Below are 18,752 nucleotides of genomic sequence, written 5' to 3'. Positions count from 1 at the left end.
TTTCAAAGCATTGATTATAAACAGTTGTGCTGTTATATCCATAAAAATGTGAAATGCCAGCAAGGTTTGGAAAAATGTGAATATGCTCCGTTGTTATTATTATTATTCTTTTTTTAAAAACTTTCCCAACAGAAAAACATGATACTATAAGCTTGTACTCTCATGCTCTTTCCTCCCTGTCATGCATGCAGATTCAGTTAGATCTGAGATGAAAATGTCATATTCTATTCTAGCATTGCTGCTGTTGTGTGCCTTCAAGTCAATTCTAACTTATGGTGATCTTAAGGCAAACCAATCCTGGGGTTTCTTGGTAAGATATGTTTGGAGCCAGTTTGCCTTCACCATCCTCTGAGGTTGCGAGAGGGTGGTCTATCAAGTTTGACCAATGAGTTTCCACGGCCGAATGGGGATTTGAATCAAAGTTTCCAGAGTCATAGTCCAAAGCCAAAACTACTACACCACACTGCATGGAAGGATGAATCATTATAAAAGTATTTTTTTCCTGTTGAAGACTGACATTTTTGTAAAATCTTCAACTGTTATTTAAAAATGCACTTTGGTGAAATTTCATTTGTACAAAATACACAATGTTCAGTGAAAAAGGTTGGGTTTTGCACACCACTTTGAGATGGTGAGCATTTGTAAAACGTATTACATATACAAACACACAGGGGCCACCTGCAAGATTAAGTTTACATGGCATATTCTCAACCAAAGACTTCTTGGGGATAGGCCTGCAGGATACAGTCAATGTGACGTATGTTGCCCATATGTGCTGTAAGGTAGGAAAATTGGATTGGCCTAGAAAACAACATGAAAGCACAAGATATCTGAATGATCATTATATTATATAGAATCCAGAATTGTCAAGAGAACAGGCAGGGAACCTTTATTGGAAAACCACAATGCAGAAAATACATCTGGAAAACCTCCCACACTTTGTGACTTCTCCATCAGAAGCCACATCAGAAAAAAAGATGTTGACAATAACATAGGTGGCCAAAAGTGATGGTGGCAGAGTCACAGGCTAACATTTTGCAATGTCTCTTGCCTGATGAAGAAGCCAGTGGCTCTTCAAAGGCTTGCCTGCTATATTTTCTGCATTTTGGTTAGCCAATAAAGGTATTTTTTTTTTTGCAGATTTTGTATTTTGCTGTGTGACCAACATGCTACCTCTGAATATATTTTCTGAATATTTTACAGAGATACCCATGTGAACATCATCCACAACATCCTGTAAAAATTAAACCTCGTCTTTATTGTCACAGCAACCACTAAATGATTTTTTAAATAAAAATATATATATAGATCATTCTGTTAGATTATGCAAGAACTCTCCTTAGATAATTACCTCCAAAAGCTACTGTTCCCTCAGAATCTTTAGGAAGCTGCTGCCTGAGAATTTCTTGCTGTTCTTCTGAAGGCTGAATCCCAAGGTAATTCAGAGCCTAGAAAGAGAATTTGTTGAGAGAGGAAAGGAAAAGCACACATATGAATTCAAGTGCTCTCTTTTAAGTTGATAAACATCACATCTTGTTTTACAGCTCTGCATTGCGAACCACACATTTAATCCTATACAAGGAGAGGTTTTCATATCTGACTGATCCTTTACTACTTGTATGTAGAAAAGTGGCATATCAAGGAAAAATATTTTCAATCTGGTTTCTTTACCATGGAGAAAGGGAAGAAAGCTGTGTCATGTGTTTTTGCTGCTGATTTAGCAGACAAGTCCAGCCCAATTACTAGCCAAAGTGAAGCAGCTACCTCAAGAGACAGATGCTAGATGACCATAGTAAAGTAAGAAATGAGAGAATTGCCTATCATTTGGTTTGGTTGCTACCTACCCCCAGGCTAGCCTTCTACATGATCAGATTTAACTAGTTGTCCAGTGATATCTTGTACTTTATCCTAGGTACAAATATCATGGGCTAGCCTGCTAAGGCACATGCAAGGGATGTCTGCTACATTAATCAGCTCTCTAACACATTACTAACTAGGTAAATATTTGAAGATACTAATGTCTTCAAATCACAGGATTCCTTTGTGTGCAGTCTCATCCATGATCTGGGCCCTATAAAGTGAACCAGGTGGCATGCACACACAAATGTTGAATGGAAAACACACAGAGGCCTAGAGTACAGATCTTAGAAATGTTGGTGAGAAAGCTAGAAACAGGAGAGAAGAGAGCATCAGTAGGGAAAGGCCCTGGTTCTTAGCCCCTCTCCAAGTGAATCATAGAACCATGAAGATGCATTTGCCCCGCTTCTGTTTTCAAGCAATGAAATAGTTTATATTCCTTCTTTGTAAGTTAATAATGGAACTGAAAATTCATGCTTTAAAAATACTCAATAAAGTGTTCCAGAAAGTGTACATGGTGGTCCACATACAAAGTTATAAGCCTTACAATTTATGAAGAGAATATTTGTGAATAATGAGTGACTGCTTCCATTTTTCTCCTCCTGCAGCTGGTTATCACATCTTTCTGCTGTTTACAGTGGTGTACTAAGCATATTTGATAGCCTATGCAGATTATCTTATTAACAATGCCCTCCCAACAAAATTATTTTTAGTAATAATCATGAAATTTATTTCTTTTGAGTCAAAAGCACTGCATAAATAAGCATTAAACTGATAAAAATAGAGGGAACACAAGCGGCTAAATAATTTTTGACCAAAAATGGGCAACAGCGACTGCATTGTCTGTAGCTTTCAACAATTTTTCCTCTGTACAGGAGGCAGGGTATTGTGGGCAAGCATACAAATGCGGAGTTGTTTGTTCTGCTCGATAGTTGCACAAGGTGGAGGATTCTTCTAGGCCAGTGGTTCTCAATCTGGGGTCCCCAGATGTTTTTGGACTTCAACTCCCAGAAATCCTAACAGCTGGTAAACTTACTGGGATTTCTGGGAATTGTAGGCCAAAAACATCTGCTGACCCTAGGTTGAGAACCACTGTTCTAGGTAGTGCCATTTTGCCAGGTTGTCTTTTGATCTGCCCACTCCGCTTCTGAGTCTGTTCAGGGACTTCCAAGTTGTCCATTCATGGTTTGCTCCTGGAGGAAGACCCTTGTGCGGGGGTGGGGGGGTGGGGCATCCATTTGGTTTTGAAATGAAACCAATAATATCTAAATAAGGCATAGCATGTGAGGAAGTGATATCCAACCATAAAAGCTCATACGAAAACAAGCTTGTTTTTCTCCCCATCTCCTTTTTTCTTCTGCTGCAAGAGACTAACAGGGCTACATCTTTAAGACAACAATGTCCTTTGCAAAAGGAAGCACCTTGACCGCCTTCCTATTTTCTGCCTTATTCAAGCAAATTCCAAGGGAAGGGGCAGTGAAGAAAGGTTTGCCGTGGGGCAGTTACCAAGTGTCTCCTGGACAGTTCCCATTCCTTACAACCCACCCCCTTTCCACTTGTTTGGTGGCTGTGTGAGAGGGTGGAAGTAAGGATCCACCATTGAATGCCCTTTTTTTCTGCACTTGGCATGGAGCACCTGGAATAATCCAGGGAATCCAAGTTTACTGTAACACCAAAGTGTGGCCCTTATCTCAGTACAATGTAAGAACACTTTTATTGTTTCTGTTCTGCCGAAACCACCCTACTTATTATGCTTTAATGGGTAGCCATGCTTAGAAATAACAATGACATGCAGCAAGACAAATATGATGCCCAACTGAGAGCTTTTGAGCTTCAATCTAAACACAGCTAACCCGTAGCATCTCCACTCAGTCTGGGTGGTTCATAGTGACAGGAAGGAGGAAATGTGTAGTGACAGTAAAGGATAGATAATATTTCTTCTTGGCAGGTGGGAGCCACTTATTAAAGTATCATAGATAGGATGACAAAGTGTACTTCCAAACTGTACACAGAGCAAATTGCCAGCAGTTTCCCACCACTTGCACTTAAGTGAGATATTTTAAAACAAAATATGTGATTTAAAGTATGTACAACTCTTTGGGCAACATTAGTACTTTCCTTTTAAACACACAAAAGGCAAAAAGGAGGGGTGGAGATGAAAAAAGAGCACCTTATGAAACAAGGTTTTCAAATACAGCTTATATCATGCACAAAATTGGTAAGATCTTTAAAGTGAATGTTTTCTTCGCCCACAGCAGTTTATATTTTTATTTTCTACTCTCAGTGTCACTGAAAGCGGGGGGGGGGGGGGGGGGAGCAATCTGAAAACAGAACCATCAACTCCTCTTGCACAATAATTTCAGCAAATAGCTAGTCGCAAAGGCAGAAGACAACAGCAAATAGCAGATAAAGCACCTTGATGAAAGCAATTGAAAAGAAATTGTGTATCCTTGAAAAACAAACACTTGCCTCTCAATATGGAGAAGTTTCAGAATAACAAGAATTAGTAATGGGAAACTTCAACTTTTCTGATGCATACTGGAAGACAAGCTTAGCTACAGAGAGGAATACAAGGGAACCACCAAATCTTCGTGTGATGTAAACTCAGAAGGAAAACTGTGCTAAAAGGATTATTTTAACAGAACTTTTTGATAAAGTACCTATATCATTTCAAATTTCATGCTTTTTTGGAAAGCTAAAGACTGTAGTCAAAATATTACTTTGGATTTCAGGCGAGGAGAGCTTAATGCAGGGGTCCTCAAACTTTTTAAGCAGAGGGCTAGTCCACGGTCCCTCACAGTGTTGGGGGGCCGGACTATAGTTTTTTAAAAATACAAATTCCTACACACACTGCACATGTTTAATTTGTAGTGCAAAAAAAATTGAAAGAACAATATAATATTTAAAAATAAGAACAATTTTAACCAACATAAACCTATCAGGATTTTAATGGGAAGTGTGGGCCTGCTTCTGACCAACGAGATAAGTCAAGTTAATTAGGATTGTTGTTGTTGTTGTGTGCCTTCAAGTCATTTCAGACGTAGAGTGAGCCTAAGTCTAAAACTGAGGATGGGGGCCAGATAAATGACCTTGGAGGGCCACATCTGGCCCACGGGCCTTAGTTTGGGAACCTCTGTGTTAATGCATTCAGAGAAATGCTAGATAAAGTGCCACTTAAAAAGGAACAAACACTGGCTCACTTCTGCCCCTTAAAGTAAATACAGAACTATTGAACCTTCTTCCTGATGTTTTTTTTAATATCGTTAGCTTGTTTCTGACTTATGAGGCCATGCGGTTTTCTTGGCAAGTTTTCTTCAAAGGAGGTTTTCCATTGAGAGTGATACTACCCCAAGGCCACCCAGAGGGTTTTCATGGCTGAACAGGGATTTGAAGCTTGGTCTCCAGAGTCCTGACCCAGCACTCAAAACACCACACCATGATGACCCTCTTTTGAGTCTAAGGGGCTCACATTACAGCAGCTGAGATTCTGGTTGCACATTAGAAGCAATGTGTTGATAAGATCAGCTCAGCAATGGAATTAATGATGTAAAATATTGGGCTGTCTTTTGATCACACTCTGAGAATGTTGTAAGACTGGTTTTCCTGCACTGAGCAGATGAAATATGTAAAATATCCAGAATTCTTTAAAGGCAATGTGTTTAAGAAGCTAAATTTAGCTTCAAAATAAAAATGCAATATTACCATTCTTTATAAACTGCCCTGGTGGTGGTGCAGTGTGTTAAAGCGCTGAACTGCTGAACTTGCAGACCGAAAAGTCCCAGGTTCAAACCCCAGGAGCGGAATGAGCAGCCGCTATTAGCCCCAGCTCCTGCCAACCTAGCAGTTCGAAAACATGCAAATGTGAGTAGATCAATAGGTACCGCTCCAGCGGGAAGGTAACGGCGCTCCATGCAGTCATGCCAGCCACATGACCTTGGAGGTGTCTACGGACAACGCCGGCTCTTCGGCTTAGAAATGGAGATGAGCACCAACCCCCAGAGTCGGTCACGACTGGACTTAACGTCAGGGGAAAACCTTTACCTTTACCTTTATAAACTGAAAATCACTTGGTGATTATACAATGCACTCTGTAAAACTTAGGGCACAACTAAACTGACCACTTAGTTTGGTTCTGAACTGGAATAGCAGAAATCAGTTGTAGGGTGTTGATGATTAGATTGGCCTCTAGGGAACTGGCCTGAGGCATAAAAGGTGACTACACAGCTACAGAGGGTGGCCTCAAACCAGTTCCAGGATTTACAGGATCTGTGGCTTGATAGTTGCGGAGAATGTAGAGGTTTCCCCCACCCCAACTCCCCCCTCTGAAATACACATATGCACATCAGCAGAGTACTTCGAGTGTCCACACATATACCTGCATTCTGTAAGGCCGATTTTGCAGTGCACTGTGGTTTACATTGAAGTGTGCTGATGCACATTAGGGGCTTTCTTTCTGATCTTTTTCCGGTCTTAGTGTAAAGGGCTTAAAGCACACTGGAGCATGCTTTTGCGACGTGAGTTTAAAGTCAATGTACTTTGAAGCTGACCCAAACTGTATTAAAAGGTCAGTGCAGATGGAGTTTCAATTGAGAAGCAACATGATTTAATGGTTTGAAAGTTGGACTGTGACTCTGGAAAGCAAGAAAAAGGCAAAACACACTCTAAAACATCACAAGTAAAAAAAAAACTTGAAGGCACCCAATAGCAACATAAGTTTATTTGGTATACAATTATCACATTTTGTATAATAAAAATAGTTCACACAGAAGATTATTTCGAATGGGATTTACTTTTAAAATTTTGTTTTCATATTGTTTCAAAGAAAGGATGAAGACTTGTAAGATGCACGAGACTGCTAAGAAACCTTTGTGGTTTTGCCAGGTTATGAGGACTAAGCAAAAGAGCAAAGAAACAACTACAAAGCTTCAACATGGCAATCAGCAGAGGAAAGAAGATTATTCTGTATTACCTAGTCTCTCATAATTCTAAGCAATACTAAAATTCCCATTCCCAAAAAAGAACTCAGAAAATGAAACCAAGATCTGGAACTGCAATGACATGAGATATTGTTTATGCAGCCTTGTATAATAGTCTACCTGCTATAAAGAGTTTTAAAATAATATGGGGAAGAATTAAAAATAGCATTCTTTGTTATTTTATTAACCATTTAAAAGAAAGTATTCCATAACAGAGATATATATATTCGGGGGGGAAATCATTCAGAAAATACTTTTATTTGGGATTTTGGGGAGTGGGGGCTTTACCTCTCTAGACCGGACTAGCCGACATCTAGGGAACCCTTCAGCTCTATGATATTAAGATTTAAAAACCAAGAGCCCATGAAATATTTGCTACAATTCACTATAATTTATATATCCATATAAAGGCCTGTGCCACATACCTGGTAATCCTCTATTTCTCTCTTTCCCTCACACAAACATCTATTGAAACCACTTTACCAGGAAATACAAAACAAGGAAGAACAACTAAGAAAAACACTGTAGAGTAGGCCAAGGGTTCAGCTTGACAATAGGCTGTAATGCCACCTAATCTGACATGAGCAGTTGCTAGTCAGATGGGAAGGAGGCAGATGGACTAAAGGTCAAATCCTAGATTAGGGAAACTGAGGAAATTTTAGTTAAAAGTCCTATTAAAAACAATTCAGTTTAAAAAGAACAAAACAAAAAGCATGATACAACAATAAGAAATCAGTATAGGGCTGGAAACAGACCATAATTCCTACTCCCCTTCCCACAAGAATTAATACCTAGTTTTAAAGATAGATCATGGTGTAAAAACTTATATCAGTTTTGATTCTGAGGAATAGTTTTGGAGAAAGGGGCATGTGATCTATGGTCCTCCTCAGATCCTCCTGGAGTTTCCACCTCAAATTTTGAGGCACAAAGTCTATTTTCTCTAGAAATTATCTCCCCAGTACATTTTACCATTAAACAAATACTATATTTAAAAGTTTTCCCCCTCTAGTTCTTGAAAAAGGACTCAGTGTTGCCTATATATGACCCTAAAATGCTCCTTGAACATTGAGCCCATGGACACTACTACTGCAAGAAGAAAATAACTTTTTATATCTACTTTAAGCATTTCCCCCAGCTAAGCTCTGTTGAGTTTGTTTGCTAATGTAAATGACTTTGACACAGTCACCCCACTTCAGGAGAAACCACTTTTTTAATTATCTCTGTCCTGTGAACCATCAAGGGGATGATGCTATGTCGTCAACATTTTTTTTCTCTAGGAGCAAGGATGTCCTAGTGTATACTATTCTCTGCTCCAACTTTACAGTCAATATATACGCCTCAGTACTGTTCCTCCTGAAACAGTCTCTAGCTGCTTCCTCTGTAGTGACAACAGATTTTGGAGCAATTCTGAACAAGTATATAACAGAAGTAATCTTTTCCAGTCATCTCATCTCCTTTGGAAGCCAAAATATTAATTCATGCCAATCAAAGGTCTTCCTATGCATCACAAAAGATTGTCCACCAACCTGCTTGAGTGTTAGTGTTGCACCAAGTCCAGCAGTGGCTGGCCCATGAGACTAAAAAGCCAATCTGCAAAGTGCTTCTAATATAGGTTGGGGAAAAGCAGGTCTGCAGCCTATAAAAAACTACTGGCAAGTTGCAGAAGGGCGCTTCCAAAATGAACATTCTTGCAACCATTTCAACACTGCCCCTGAAATCAGCCTTTTTTCAGTTTCAGAAGCATGAAATGCTCCTATTCAGGTCTCTCTCACTCTATGTGTGAGGTCTCAAGATGTCCAAAGAAACTTTGCTGAAATTCTTTCACTTGGCAACGAGAACAAATAGAACAATTTGATGCCTCAGCCACCGACTGTTTATGATGGTTGGCCAAAATGGGAACTTTCCAGTTACTTTGGTTGGAGACCCAGAATAATCTATGGTATTGTAAATTTTAGAGAACATAAGAAACAAACTATCTTAAATTGAGAGAAAGAATACTTGGTGGGAGATTACAATGGCCAAAGTCAAAGAAAGCGGCATCACACTAAAATCCCAATGAAACCACTGAGATACACATTAGTCAAAATAGTTATCTTGGTTTTTTTTTAAATTTTAATAGGAGTTAAGTGCTAGTGATATTTTTTAGGATTTGTACTACAGGGTGTTTGGGATTTTTAAAAATAAAATATTACTCTGAGTCTTTCATATATTGCAGCCTACAACTGAAATAAAACAAGAGAAGCCAGGAGGTTTGGTGAGACCTAAACTACTTATAAAGAACTGCTGAGGTGCCAATTTGTTGAGTGCAGACAGATACTACCAAAACAGAGCTTTAAAAAAGTGTTTTGAAATAATTTTGCAGCTGTGAAAATAAAGAAATGCATACCAACAATTTAAAATTCAGAAATAATATAACTATTCATTTAAGAGGAAGTCACGTGTCCTACAATGAAGAAATAAAACAAAAGGTCAGCGATGAAGTGCAGAGGGAGACAGAAGTGTTCTGCAACTGTTTTTTGCATGTTCCAATTCCAATGTTTGATGTAGGTCTTCTGATAAAGGTCCCTTGGTAGGCACTGGTTTACTCCAAACACCTGAGGAAGTATATTAAGTCTACGAATGTTTTTACGTCAACTTCTTTTTCTCAGTTAGCCTCAATGGTGCTATAAGATTCCTTCCATACGGATATTCCAGACTATGCTTTTGAGCTCTATGATCGGGTGACCTTATGCTCTCTTGCTGAGTTTTTGGATAGAATATGAATGCCATTTTAAAGTGAATGTCTTGCATTGTCCTGTCTCATCCCATCCCCCTTCGTCCGCATGCATACATAGTCAGGCAGTTCTGAGACAACAAAATCGGATCATAGCATTAATGGGAGCATGAAATTCTGAAAACAGCCAGGCAATTTCAGTACTTTCTAAATAATTTTATCAGACATTGCTATACATTCAAGCAATATGTATTTTAGGATCTTTCTGTCACCAAATTACAGTAGAAAGATAAAGAGAATGAGTTGGGATATATTTACCATCTCTAGTTTATCAGCTTTGAAACGAACTGTAGGGTTTAGTGGAATCTTCCTTCTTTGCGGTCCATAATCGTCACTCCAGGTGGGGACAACAGCTAAGAGACAACAGGTTGCACATTAATTGGAAATCAAATAGGTATTTGTTTCCCCCTGTTTGAAGGATGTGTGGCGAAGTCCTGCTGCTCAAACAACTCAAGCTAATCACCTAGATGCCTGAATTAACTCCAATGTTTATTATTTTCCCTCCTTAAATATTAAGCAAGATACCATTAAATTGTTTATTAAAGGCCTCAAACGGAAACTTATGGATGTTGCTGAAATACTGTTTAAACCTTTGTACTCATCCACCAAGACAGACTGTATGTGGTGAGGATGAAACACAGAAAGGTGAAGCATAATTGGTAAAGGTGAAACAAACAGGCATTATTGAAACAGGAAAGGTCATGTCATGCCACAGGCACATGGCTAGCCCCTGTGACACCTCTTTTCAACATGACACCAATAGGGCAACAGGACAGGGAAGCATTATGAAAGCATCTGCAGAGTTCTTAGTCTTTTGCAAAGCAAAGGATAGTGGCAGGTGAGATCAAATTATGGCAAATGTAAGGGGTTGATTTTCAACTCCATGGATTTATCCACACCTGCAGCTAAAATCTCGTTAACTCTAGCTCTTATTTCTATGAGTTTGGGCCAATATTTGGCTAGTTTTGAGGGCAGGGGTTCAGATATATTCCCAAGTAGAAATAGTGTGACTAACGATTTGGGGATCCAGAAGCTTTGGGGAGATTGAAGAGAAGCTTGGGAGCTCAAAAAGGAAGGTAGAGTCTATATTTTCTGAACCCCTTCCTTAGACTCTGATCCAGAAGTGACCTTTGGGTGAGCACAAAATCTTTTTTCTCCCAAAAAAATCCACCCAAGTATATATTTTATGCAGCAGTTTGCACAAGGCTGACATAAGGCAAGTCTAGAATAGCATACTGTATGAGAGCATGATTTCATCACTCAGGCGCTGTGCCATACGTGTGATTCAAAAAAGGCAATGCTTCATAAAGAAGCAGTGTTGCCTGTAGGTTATGGTTAGGTACAACCATCTTCTGCCACCTTTGACTATCAGAAATGCTATTCTGCAAGTAAAAGGCTCTTCCACCAGCTGATTTCAGAACGGTTGGATAATATCTGCCTCAAATAAAAACAAGGGTTGGATGGATGGGAGGGAGGGGAAGGAGCTGAATTATACCAGATTCAAACTCCCTCTAGTCCAGGGAGACAATCACAATGATGGCCACATATTTGGCCAAGATGACAAGATTCCTAAGTAATTTCTGACACACCTCTAGACTGGGTCAGGGTTGCATCCAATTTCAACTTGCCTTTTGTTGGTTCAGTTGAGTGTATATTCATAAGGAAACCTAGACAACTAACTACACTAATCTTTCACTTCTGAGCAAAATATAAAGCCCTTAAGGTCATTTGTGTTCACACCATTCACCAAGCCAATTCTCACTTTATACTTAGATATGCATTATCTCAAGAACAAAATGCATGGAAAATGCATGTGTGCAAACTGTTCAGCTTTTTAAAAAAGTGTGCTCCTTTAATATATACAGGGGCAACCAGAGGACATGAAACAAGAGTCTACTGTCACATGTTGTTCAAAGGCGAGTCCTTATCTTCTCCCCTAGCTTGGGAGAGCAGGATGCATTTTTCTTGTCAGATGGGAAAATTAAAATTCACTACCTTTTAATGCTCAATTAGCCCCCGCCTCCCAATATGCATGTGCAAAATGTGTATACATTGGGAATGCTATAATATGGGAAGGGCTTAGTTTCTATAGCAACCAGATCTGGATATATGGTGCTGCATAATATGCAATAGCAAATGAACCTACCGACTACTAATGCTATCTATCTTCAGGGAGTCTTTCAACATACACAGAAGAACCTTTGCTGAAGAAGCCTCGTGCAGTGCAGAGTGTTTGGGGAATTTTCAGGAGCAGTTCATGCAGGACTCCAGCCAAGTTAATCCATTTAAATATTACTTCAGTAACTGGAGCTACATTTTAGAGCACCCAAGGATGTTTTGGTGATAATGAATTGTGATGGGCAAATGCTGGCAGTATTTTCAGAGAGGAACCCTTCATTTACTGCAGAGACTTAGGCTTTGAAATTCTTCATGAACTAACCACTTATTTATTCCTTCAATGCATATCCCAGTATTTTTTCTATTATAGAAAACCACTAGGGACAGTGGACTTCCTTACACATTGTCCTCTAGGCACTGAACAGATCAATGCATGCTAAATTTCTACAAGCCGGTGGCACCATGACACTTTAGACTAGTCTTCTCCAACTTGGTATCCTTCAGTGGTGCTAGACGGCAATTTTAACCAGCCTCAGCCAACGCAGCTCATGTGAAAGGATTATGGGAGTTGTAGTCCAAAACATCTATGTCAGTTTGGGAAAGGCAACTCTGCTGAAGCTAAAGTTCAAAGCAGACTTTGGGAAATACAAATTCAAACCTAATGGCATAAAAGCCATCTGTAAACAAGTAAGTAGATGTAGCAAAAGGCTGTGCATTGTTGTTCAGCTGTCTCACAAAGCAGTTGGCAGTTACTGTGCTGCTGGGCAAGTCATTCATTTTAGTCTTTCATTCATGTAGGGGAAAAATGACCCCCATGGGGCCTTTTAAAATAGAAAATGCATTACACATTATTAATGTGAAAAAAGAAATAGCAAGAGAGAGAGATGGTGAGAGAAAACAAATGAATGAGTATTTACCTCCAGCAGATATGTCAGAAGAACTGTTGTTTGCAGAAAATGCTGAAGATTGCTCTCTCTTCTTGAAACCAGCTTTTGTCTATGAAAGAGAAAATATAGGAAGTGCCATTTATGAAAGTAGGTCAGAAAACATGTCATTTAAACACACACGAATACACATCAAAAACCAATGGCTCTTTGGCCTATATTATTAATTAAAACAGTTAATTACAGCTATTACCTAAAATGCTTCTAAGTAGTTTCTAATTGCTCTTATAGTTCATTTTTCAGAAAACACAAGTCTTTGCAGCCCCATTTTTGTTATTGTAATTAAGAATGCATCTACACTGTAGAATGAATGCAGTTTTAAGCAGATGTAGGAATCCAAGTTGCTGGACTACTGCTTCAATAATCCCCGACCACTGGTCATACTGACTAAGATGAATGAGAGTTTTAGTCAACAACTTCTATAAGTCCACAGGTGAATCCATGCCTCTCCCAGAGCAAGGATCAGCAAGCTTTTTTTTTGGAAGATTGGAGTTTGCTGACTGTTCCTCAAATAACACTAGTCCAAGTAGTGTGCCTATCACATTTTTTCAATTTTGCTAACTTGCTACTGACAAGCCATCCCTCTTTGCTTCATCCTAGTGATGGAACAGAGCTAAATGCAGAGCTTAAAAGAGGCTCAAGAAGGTATCTGTATTCCAATCCAAAGCAATTTATTCTGCAAGCTGGACCAATAAATAACATCAAGCCACATGAAAAACCACAAAAAACAGCTTTCCATCAGCTTTGTTAATATATACATCATTACCTAAAGAGGGTTGTTTTTATTTTCCTTTGTTCTCTTTCAAGGAAACATTGTATCTCCCAAAAGTGCTGGGAATTCAACTATTTAATGTGCAATCCTATGCATCTTTACGTGGAAGCGAGTTCCACTCTACTTCACACTTTACTTCTTAGTTAACATGTTTAGCATTGCAGTCCTGGTTGGCCTTTATAGACTATCCCAATACAATGCCTCTATATTACCAAAAGCAAAAACTACCCAATAAAATATTCATTTCACTGAAATGTCTCCAACAAATGCCACATAGCTTGTGCTGGGTTTTTCTTTCTGAGAGGAGAACATTTTTCAGGCACTGCTTTGATCTGGGAGACCTTTGGAGAACTTGTTATCTGTTCAAAGATGGATCAGTTCATCTGTTTTAAGACTGAAGAAAGGATTCTGCCACTCTTTGAAGAAAGAAAACCAGCCCACACAGCATGCCTGACACAGAAACTCTCAATTCTTCCTCTGAAATTCTTTATTTCCAGAAGTATTTGGTTTGAGGAAGAGTTGTATGCAGGGCCGTAGCCAGAAAAAAAATTCGGGAGGGGTTTTGAAAATTTCGGGGGGGGGGGGGGGGGGGTTGAACCTCTAGCACATACCCCTCCCTGCTACAAATCTGTCAATATCTGCTTGAGATAGTGTCTGGAGGGACTCTTAATGTTTTGCATCTCATAGACTTAGCATGGGGATTTGGTTAACCAGTTAAAATTAATGAGTAAACGAGATTTTTTTTATAACTTGAAAAATTTCGGGGGGGGGGGGGGGTTGAACCCCTAAACATCCCCCCCCCCCCTCGCTACAGGCCTGGTTGTATGTGATCCGATATTACACAATTGGACTTCTGTTTAGGCAAAGTCCCCTCCTAGCTATGTAATACCCTCAGCCCTCCCAAGGTTAAGAAATCCTACACCAGATGGACATCACTGGGTACAATCTAACTCGATGGCAGAATATAATCCCAGCATATATATGGTCACAAGTTCAATCCTGCAGAGCAGCTGCTCATCAGTTCAGACAATACTGGAGGGAACCATTTCAAGCATAGGTTTGTTTACACGGAACGTCCTATCACATTTATTCTGCTGGACTTGAGCTATAGAGACTTCAGTGCATGGTAAAATGAAAGTCTCAAGGGAAGGGGTGGAGAAATGAACAATTTCAATATTTTTAAAAGAGTAAAAAAAGAAGATTGCCTGTGCCTCTGGTATACATGTATATACATGCGATCACACACGTATACTGGGTAACTGCAAAGTGCTTTACAAGGAAAGTTTCAGGACAGTTTTCAGCCCCTTCCTCCATCCAGAGTACAAGTTACCTTTATTATCCACACAGCATGTAAGTCTAGTGCTCAAGATTTATCTCTGACAAAGCAACTGGCAAACTATTAATTCACAGAACAGAATGTGAATAATTTATCTACTTCATGAGTTCATTCTGCTGCTCTCTTATGAAGATGACTTTATGCATCTCCAAATGCTGAAAAATCCACACAATCCACTCAAAGGCACCTCAAAAAACTGAAGTGTGACAAGAAGGGCTAATAACTAAATGGAATTTAAAAAATGATATCCTGCAGGGTCCACTTGGCATTTACAGGCATGATAAATAGTTATACAAGTATTGGTATTTGAAATGGTTTGATTTGTTTTGTTCTTCCAATCTTTGCCCTTTTTGTACCATTTCAATTATACACATCATTAATTTAAATTATAAACTACCTAAAGAGCACCAGAAGAAAGAAATGGCCTAAATCTGTTAGTCCCAACTAAAGCAGACCCATTAAACCAATAGAAACTTGATGTATCAACAAGTACATGAATTCCATTAATTCAATAGAATTTACGTAATTCTAGTTGGAATAAATGAATTTAGGCCACAATCAATACAATATGTTCAATATCTGATCTCTGCATTTTCAAATGCATGAAACATCTTTGTTTTCCTATGTTTATAATGGAAACAGTGATTTCTACAATCAATCAACACAGTTATTACATGTATAATGACAAAAATTGCTGGGGCATTTCCTCTCCTTTACGCCTTCTGCAATATCATTCATAGTAACAAAACATAAAATATACCGAACTGGGCTTTTGAAGTTCAAAAGATCTGGAGGCCCTCCGATTTCTCAACACTGTTTTATAAGGTTAACTAAACTCTTATCTGTGGATTCCTAACATAGGTTAAAGAGGCTACTCACCACACTCAGAAGGGGTATTTTTGAAGCTATGTTCTCAGCAGGAGATGAAACTGGACTTATCACCAATGGAATAGGTTTCAGTCGACAACCACCTGAAGGCAACTGACTAGAGAAGGACTGCAGATTTTCCACTTGGTTGGCAGCAGTCTCATGTCGAATGAAAGCAATCTCCCAAGAAGAGTTTGATCTAAATGAACAATATCAGATTGTACACAAGTATCATATACTATACTTTTATTGTAATAATAAGGACTCTTTTATATGGTTGAAACTCTCAAAATGCTGCATGTGGTAAATTAAGTTTACCATGCAAATAAAACCCACTGGTATTCATATTTTATTGCAGGGTGTGCTTTTCTTTTCTTTTCTGTTTGCCTGTCTGCCTTTTCCTCCCTCCCTCTTCCTCTTCCTCTTCCTCTTCCTCTTTTTTAAGGATATATGGCTCCTTTTATTATTGAGCCTCGTATTTTTTAATGTGATGTTGCAAGGGTTTGGCAAAGGGAACACCACCAACACATAAATGTTATAGCTAAAAAGTCTTACTGGAATGACCAAATGAAAGGTGACATGTATCAAGTAACAACAACAACAGGAATTTAATAGTTTCCCAGCACCATTTCTGTGATGTCTCATGGGCCATGTAGTCCCGTTCCTAGTACTATTGTGGCAGACGAAGAGGAAAACTTGGGTTTCCCACCGATTCAGCCAGAATCGGAGCCCCTGCACCTGCAGGATGTTTGCCCTCAAGAAGTCAGCCAAACAAGCCTTGGGCAGAATTCTCCCCCGTTCTCTCGTAAGGATAATTATAATAGAGATAGAGGCGCTAGGGAGGCGAATCGCCGAAGCGCCAGAATCGCTGCCAGACAATTAGCTGATTAAGCCTGTTTCCCTTGGGAAATTCTAAGGAGTCATGCATCTGGACACAGTTTGGGTTTCACTTCTTGTTCTCCAGGGAAAGTGTTCCTTGGCGGGAAAACAAGATCCTATATAGGTGTTTTACCGCAAGGAGATCCTTGCGGAGTCAATTCGTCAGCTTGAGGAGTGAGAACGTGTGTGGACTACGCTACTCCAGTTCCTTGTTTCCAGGACCAAGTTCCAAGCCTGCCTTGTTCCCCGGACCTCGCCACGGACCTTGTTCTAGTTCCAAGCCTGCCTTGTTCCCCGGACCTCGCCACGGACCTTGTTCTTGCTTTTTGTTGCCTTGTATCAAGTATTGTTTGCCAAGAATCTAGTTTGTTTTCCAGCCCTGTTGTCAAGCTTCAATGGACTAAAGGACCTTGTCATTTCCCCACACTTTGCTCGGCAGAGTGTGTGTTTCGGTTATTGGATTATAACTTTGGACCTTAATATCTCCTATTGGACATTATTTTCTTGGACTATATTTGACCTTTCCTGAAAGGTCTATTTCTGAACTTTATTCTTCACTTATTTTTATTGACTTTACATAATCCTTTAATAAAGATATGAGATAGATTCTGGTCTCTGTGCATGGTTATTGGTGCTCTGCAGCCTGGGTCCTGACAATTTCTCTCTTAATTCTCCACTGCATGCACACAACTTTATAGTACAAAAAGTTACAAAGTGAAAGTCTAGTTTTAGACTCATCTTTTCCTTTTAAACCATGGGCTACTTTTGTAGTGATACTTTGAGCATTTCCGTCAATACACTCCCATAATTCTCTCTACATTGAAGAGGGTCAAAATCACCTATTGACTAAAACTATCCTGCAAAGATGGGGTGTGAGTCGGGAAGGTAAACACAGTGTCCTTGGCTCTTACTCTGTAGAGCAGAAGTTACCTCAACTTTGTCCTGTTGATTAGAGTTCTTGCCTCCTCATAGGTGATCCCAATTAATGATTCTTTGTCAACAGAAACAAGCTGGTCTCCTGTTCTCAGTCGGCCATCCTAGCAAGAAAATAAGGAATACATTTAGAAGTGGCTTTCACAATCAGTTCAAAGAGATCAACAAAAACCACCGAAATCTATAAATTTTGAGGAAAGCCAGGTTATTCAATCTGTTCAACTGTGTGAGAAATATCATTAGCTAGCATTGATTTCTTGAGGTGATAGACTTGGCCTTCTTCTTTTACACCCTGTTATGGTGCAGATAGGGAGAGTGGCTGGGAAGGGGAAGACTACTGCACACATGCTAGAGGCATTTCACCTTTTGCTCTGCTGCTTTCTGCCTACATGTCACAAGCAGGGGCCCCCTTTACACTGCCATATAATCCAGATTATTAAAGAAGATAATCCACATTATCTGTTTTGAACTGGATTATATGAGTCTACACATCATATAATCTAGTTCAAAGCCGATAATCTGGATTTTATATGTCAGTGTCTGATTATTTTGCAGGGAGCTAATGAACCTGCTGATAGGAAACTAGTCATACCAAACACACACAGACTGAGGAGCAGGGAGAAGCTACTACTGTGACATTTGTTTAAAAGGTGTTGATTAAAACAACTCAGTACAATTTATCAGCACTGAGTAGCTGGAATCTCTTATGATGGCAAGCATTTGCTGCCAAGATACATGAATGCTTTGTAATGTATAAACTAAGATGAGCATAAACTAACTGTATGTGAAAAGAAAGCAAACTATAATAAAAAAATTGTATGTTTTTTAAGAGTACACCATGATGCCTCCTCCCATTGAGTGCAAAATGGGAGCATTCTTGAATGTTCTCCACAAAGCAGAAGCAATCCAAAGAACTCTTGTCCGGGGGTCCTTCTACACAGTCCTATATTCCAGAATATCAGGGCAGAAAATCCCACAATATCTGCTTTGAGCTGGGTTATTTGAGTCACACTCAGATAATGTGTGATTTTCTGCCTTGATATTCTGGGATATAGGGCTGTGTGGAAGGGCCCTGGATAGACTTGTACATGCATTTAAGAAGAGAATTCTAGCACAGCAGACAGGGCAGGGAAGGGCTGCTGTTAAAGATACAATGCATCTGTCTGTTTTGGGGATCAGTACAGTCAGGACAGTGAAGCAGGGCAGGGAAGGGAAGGGCTGCTGTTAAAGATACAATGCATCTGTCTGTTTTGGGGATCAGTACAGTCCCCCAAAAAAGATATACTGCATACATCTT

General features: G+C 39.4%; 1 protein-coding gene across 3 annotated transcripts in view; it reads right to left on the bottom strand.

The window, feature by feature from the left end:
* The window catches only part of stxbp4 (syntaxin binding protein 4), a 152,290-nt gene that overhangs the window by 95,193 nt on the left and 38,345 nt on the right, over window positions 1-18,752 (bottom strand). For all 3 annotated transcript variants that reach the window (XM_062970990.1, XM_062970988.1, XM_062970989.1), the window contains exons 9-13: window positions 17,453-17,559; window positions 15,656-15,842; window positions 12,642-12,720; window positions 9,865-9,959; window positions 1,352-1,448 (exon numbers count right to left, since the gene is read on the bottom strand). In XM_062970990.1, coding sequence (XP_062827060.1) covers window positions 1,352-1,448; window positions 9,865-9,959; window positions 12,642-12,720; window positions 15,656-15,842; window positions 17,453-17,559 — 565 coding nt within the window. The remainder of the gene's footprint in view (window positions 1-1,351; window positions 1,449-9,864; window positions 9,960-12,641; window positions 12,721-15,655; window positions 15,843-17,452; window positions 17,560-18,752) is intronic.

The sequence above is a fragment of the Anolis carolinensis genome, chromosome 2, assembly GCF_035594765.1.
Source record: "Anolis carolinensis isolate JA03-04 chromosome 2, rAnoCar3.1.pri, whole genome shotgun sequence".
Lineage (NCBI taxonomy): Eukaryota > Metazoa > Chordata > Lepidosauria > Squamata > Dactyloidae > Anolis > Anolis carolinensis.
The sequence above is the reverse complement of the archived record's forward strand: the minus strand, read 5'-3'. Positions and strand labels throughout refer to the sequence as shown.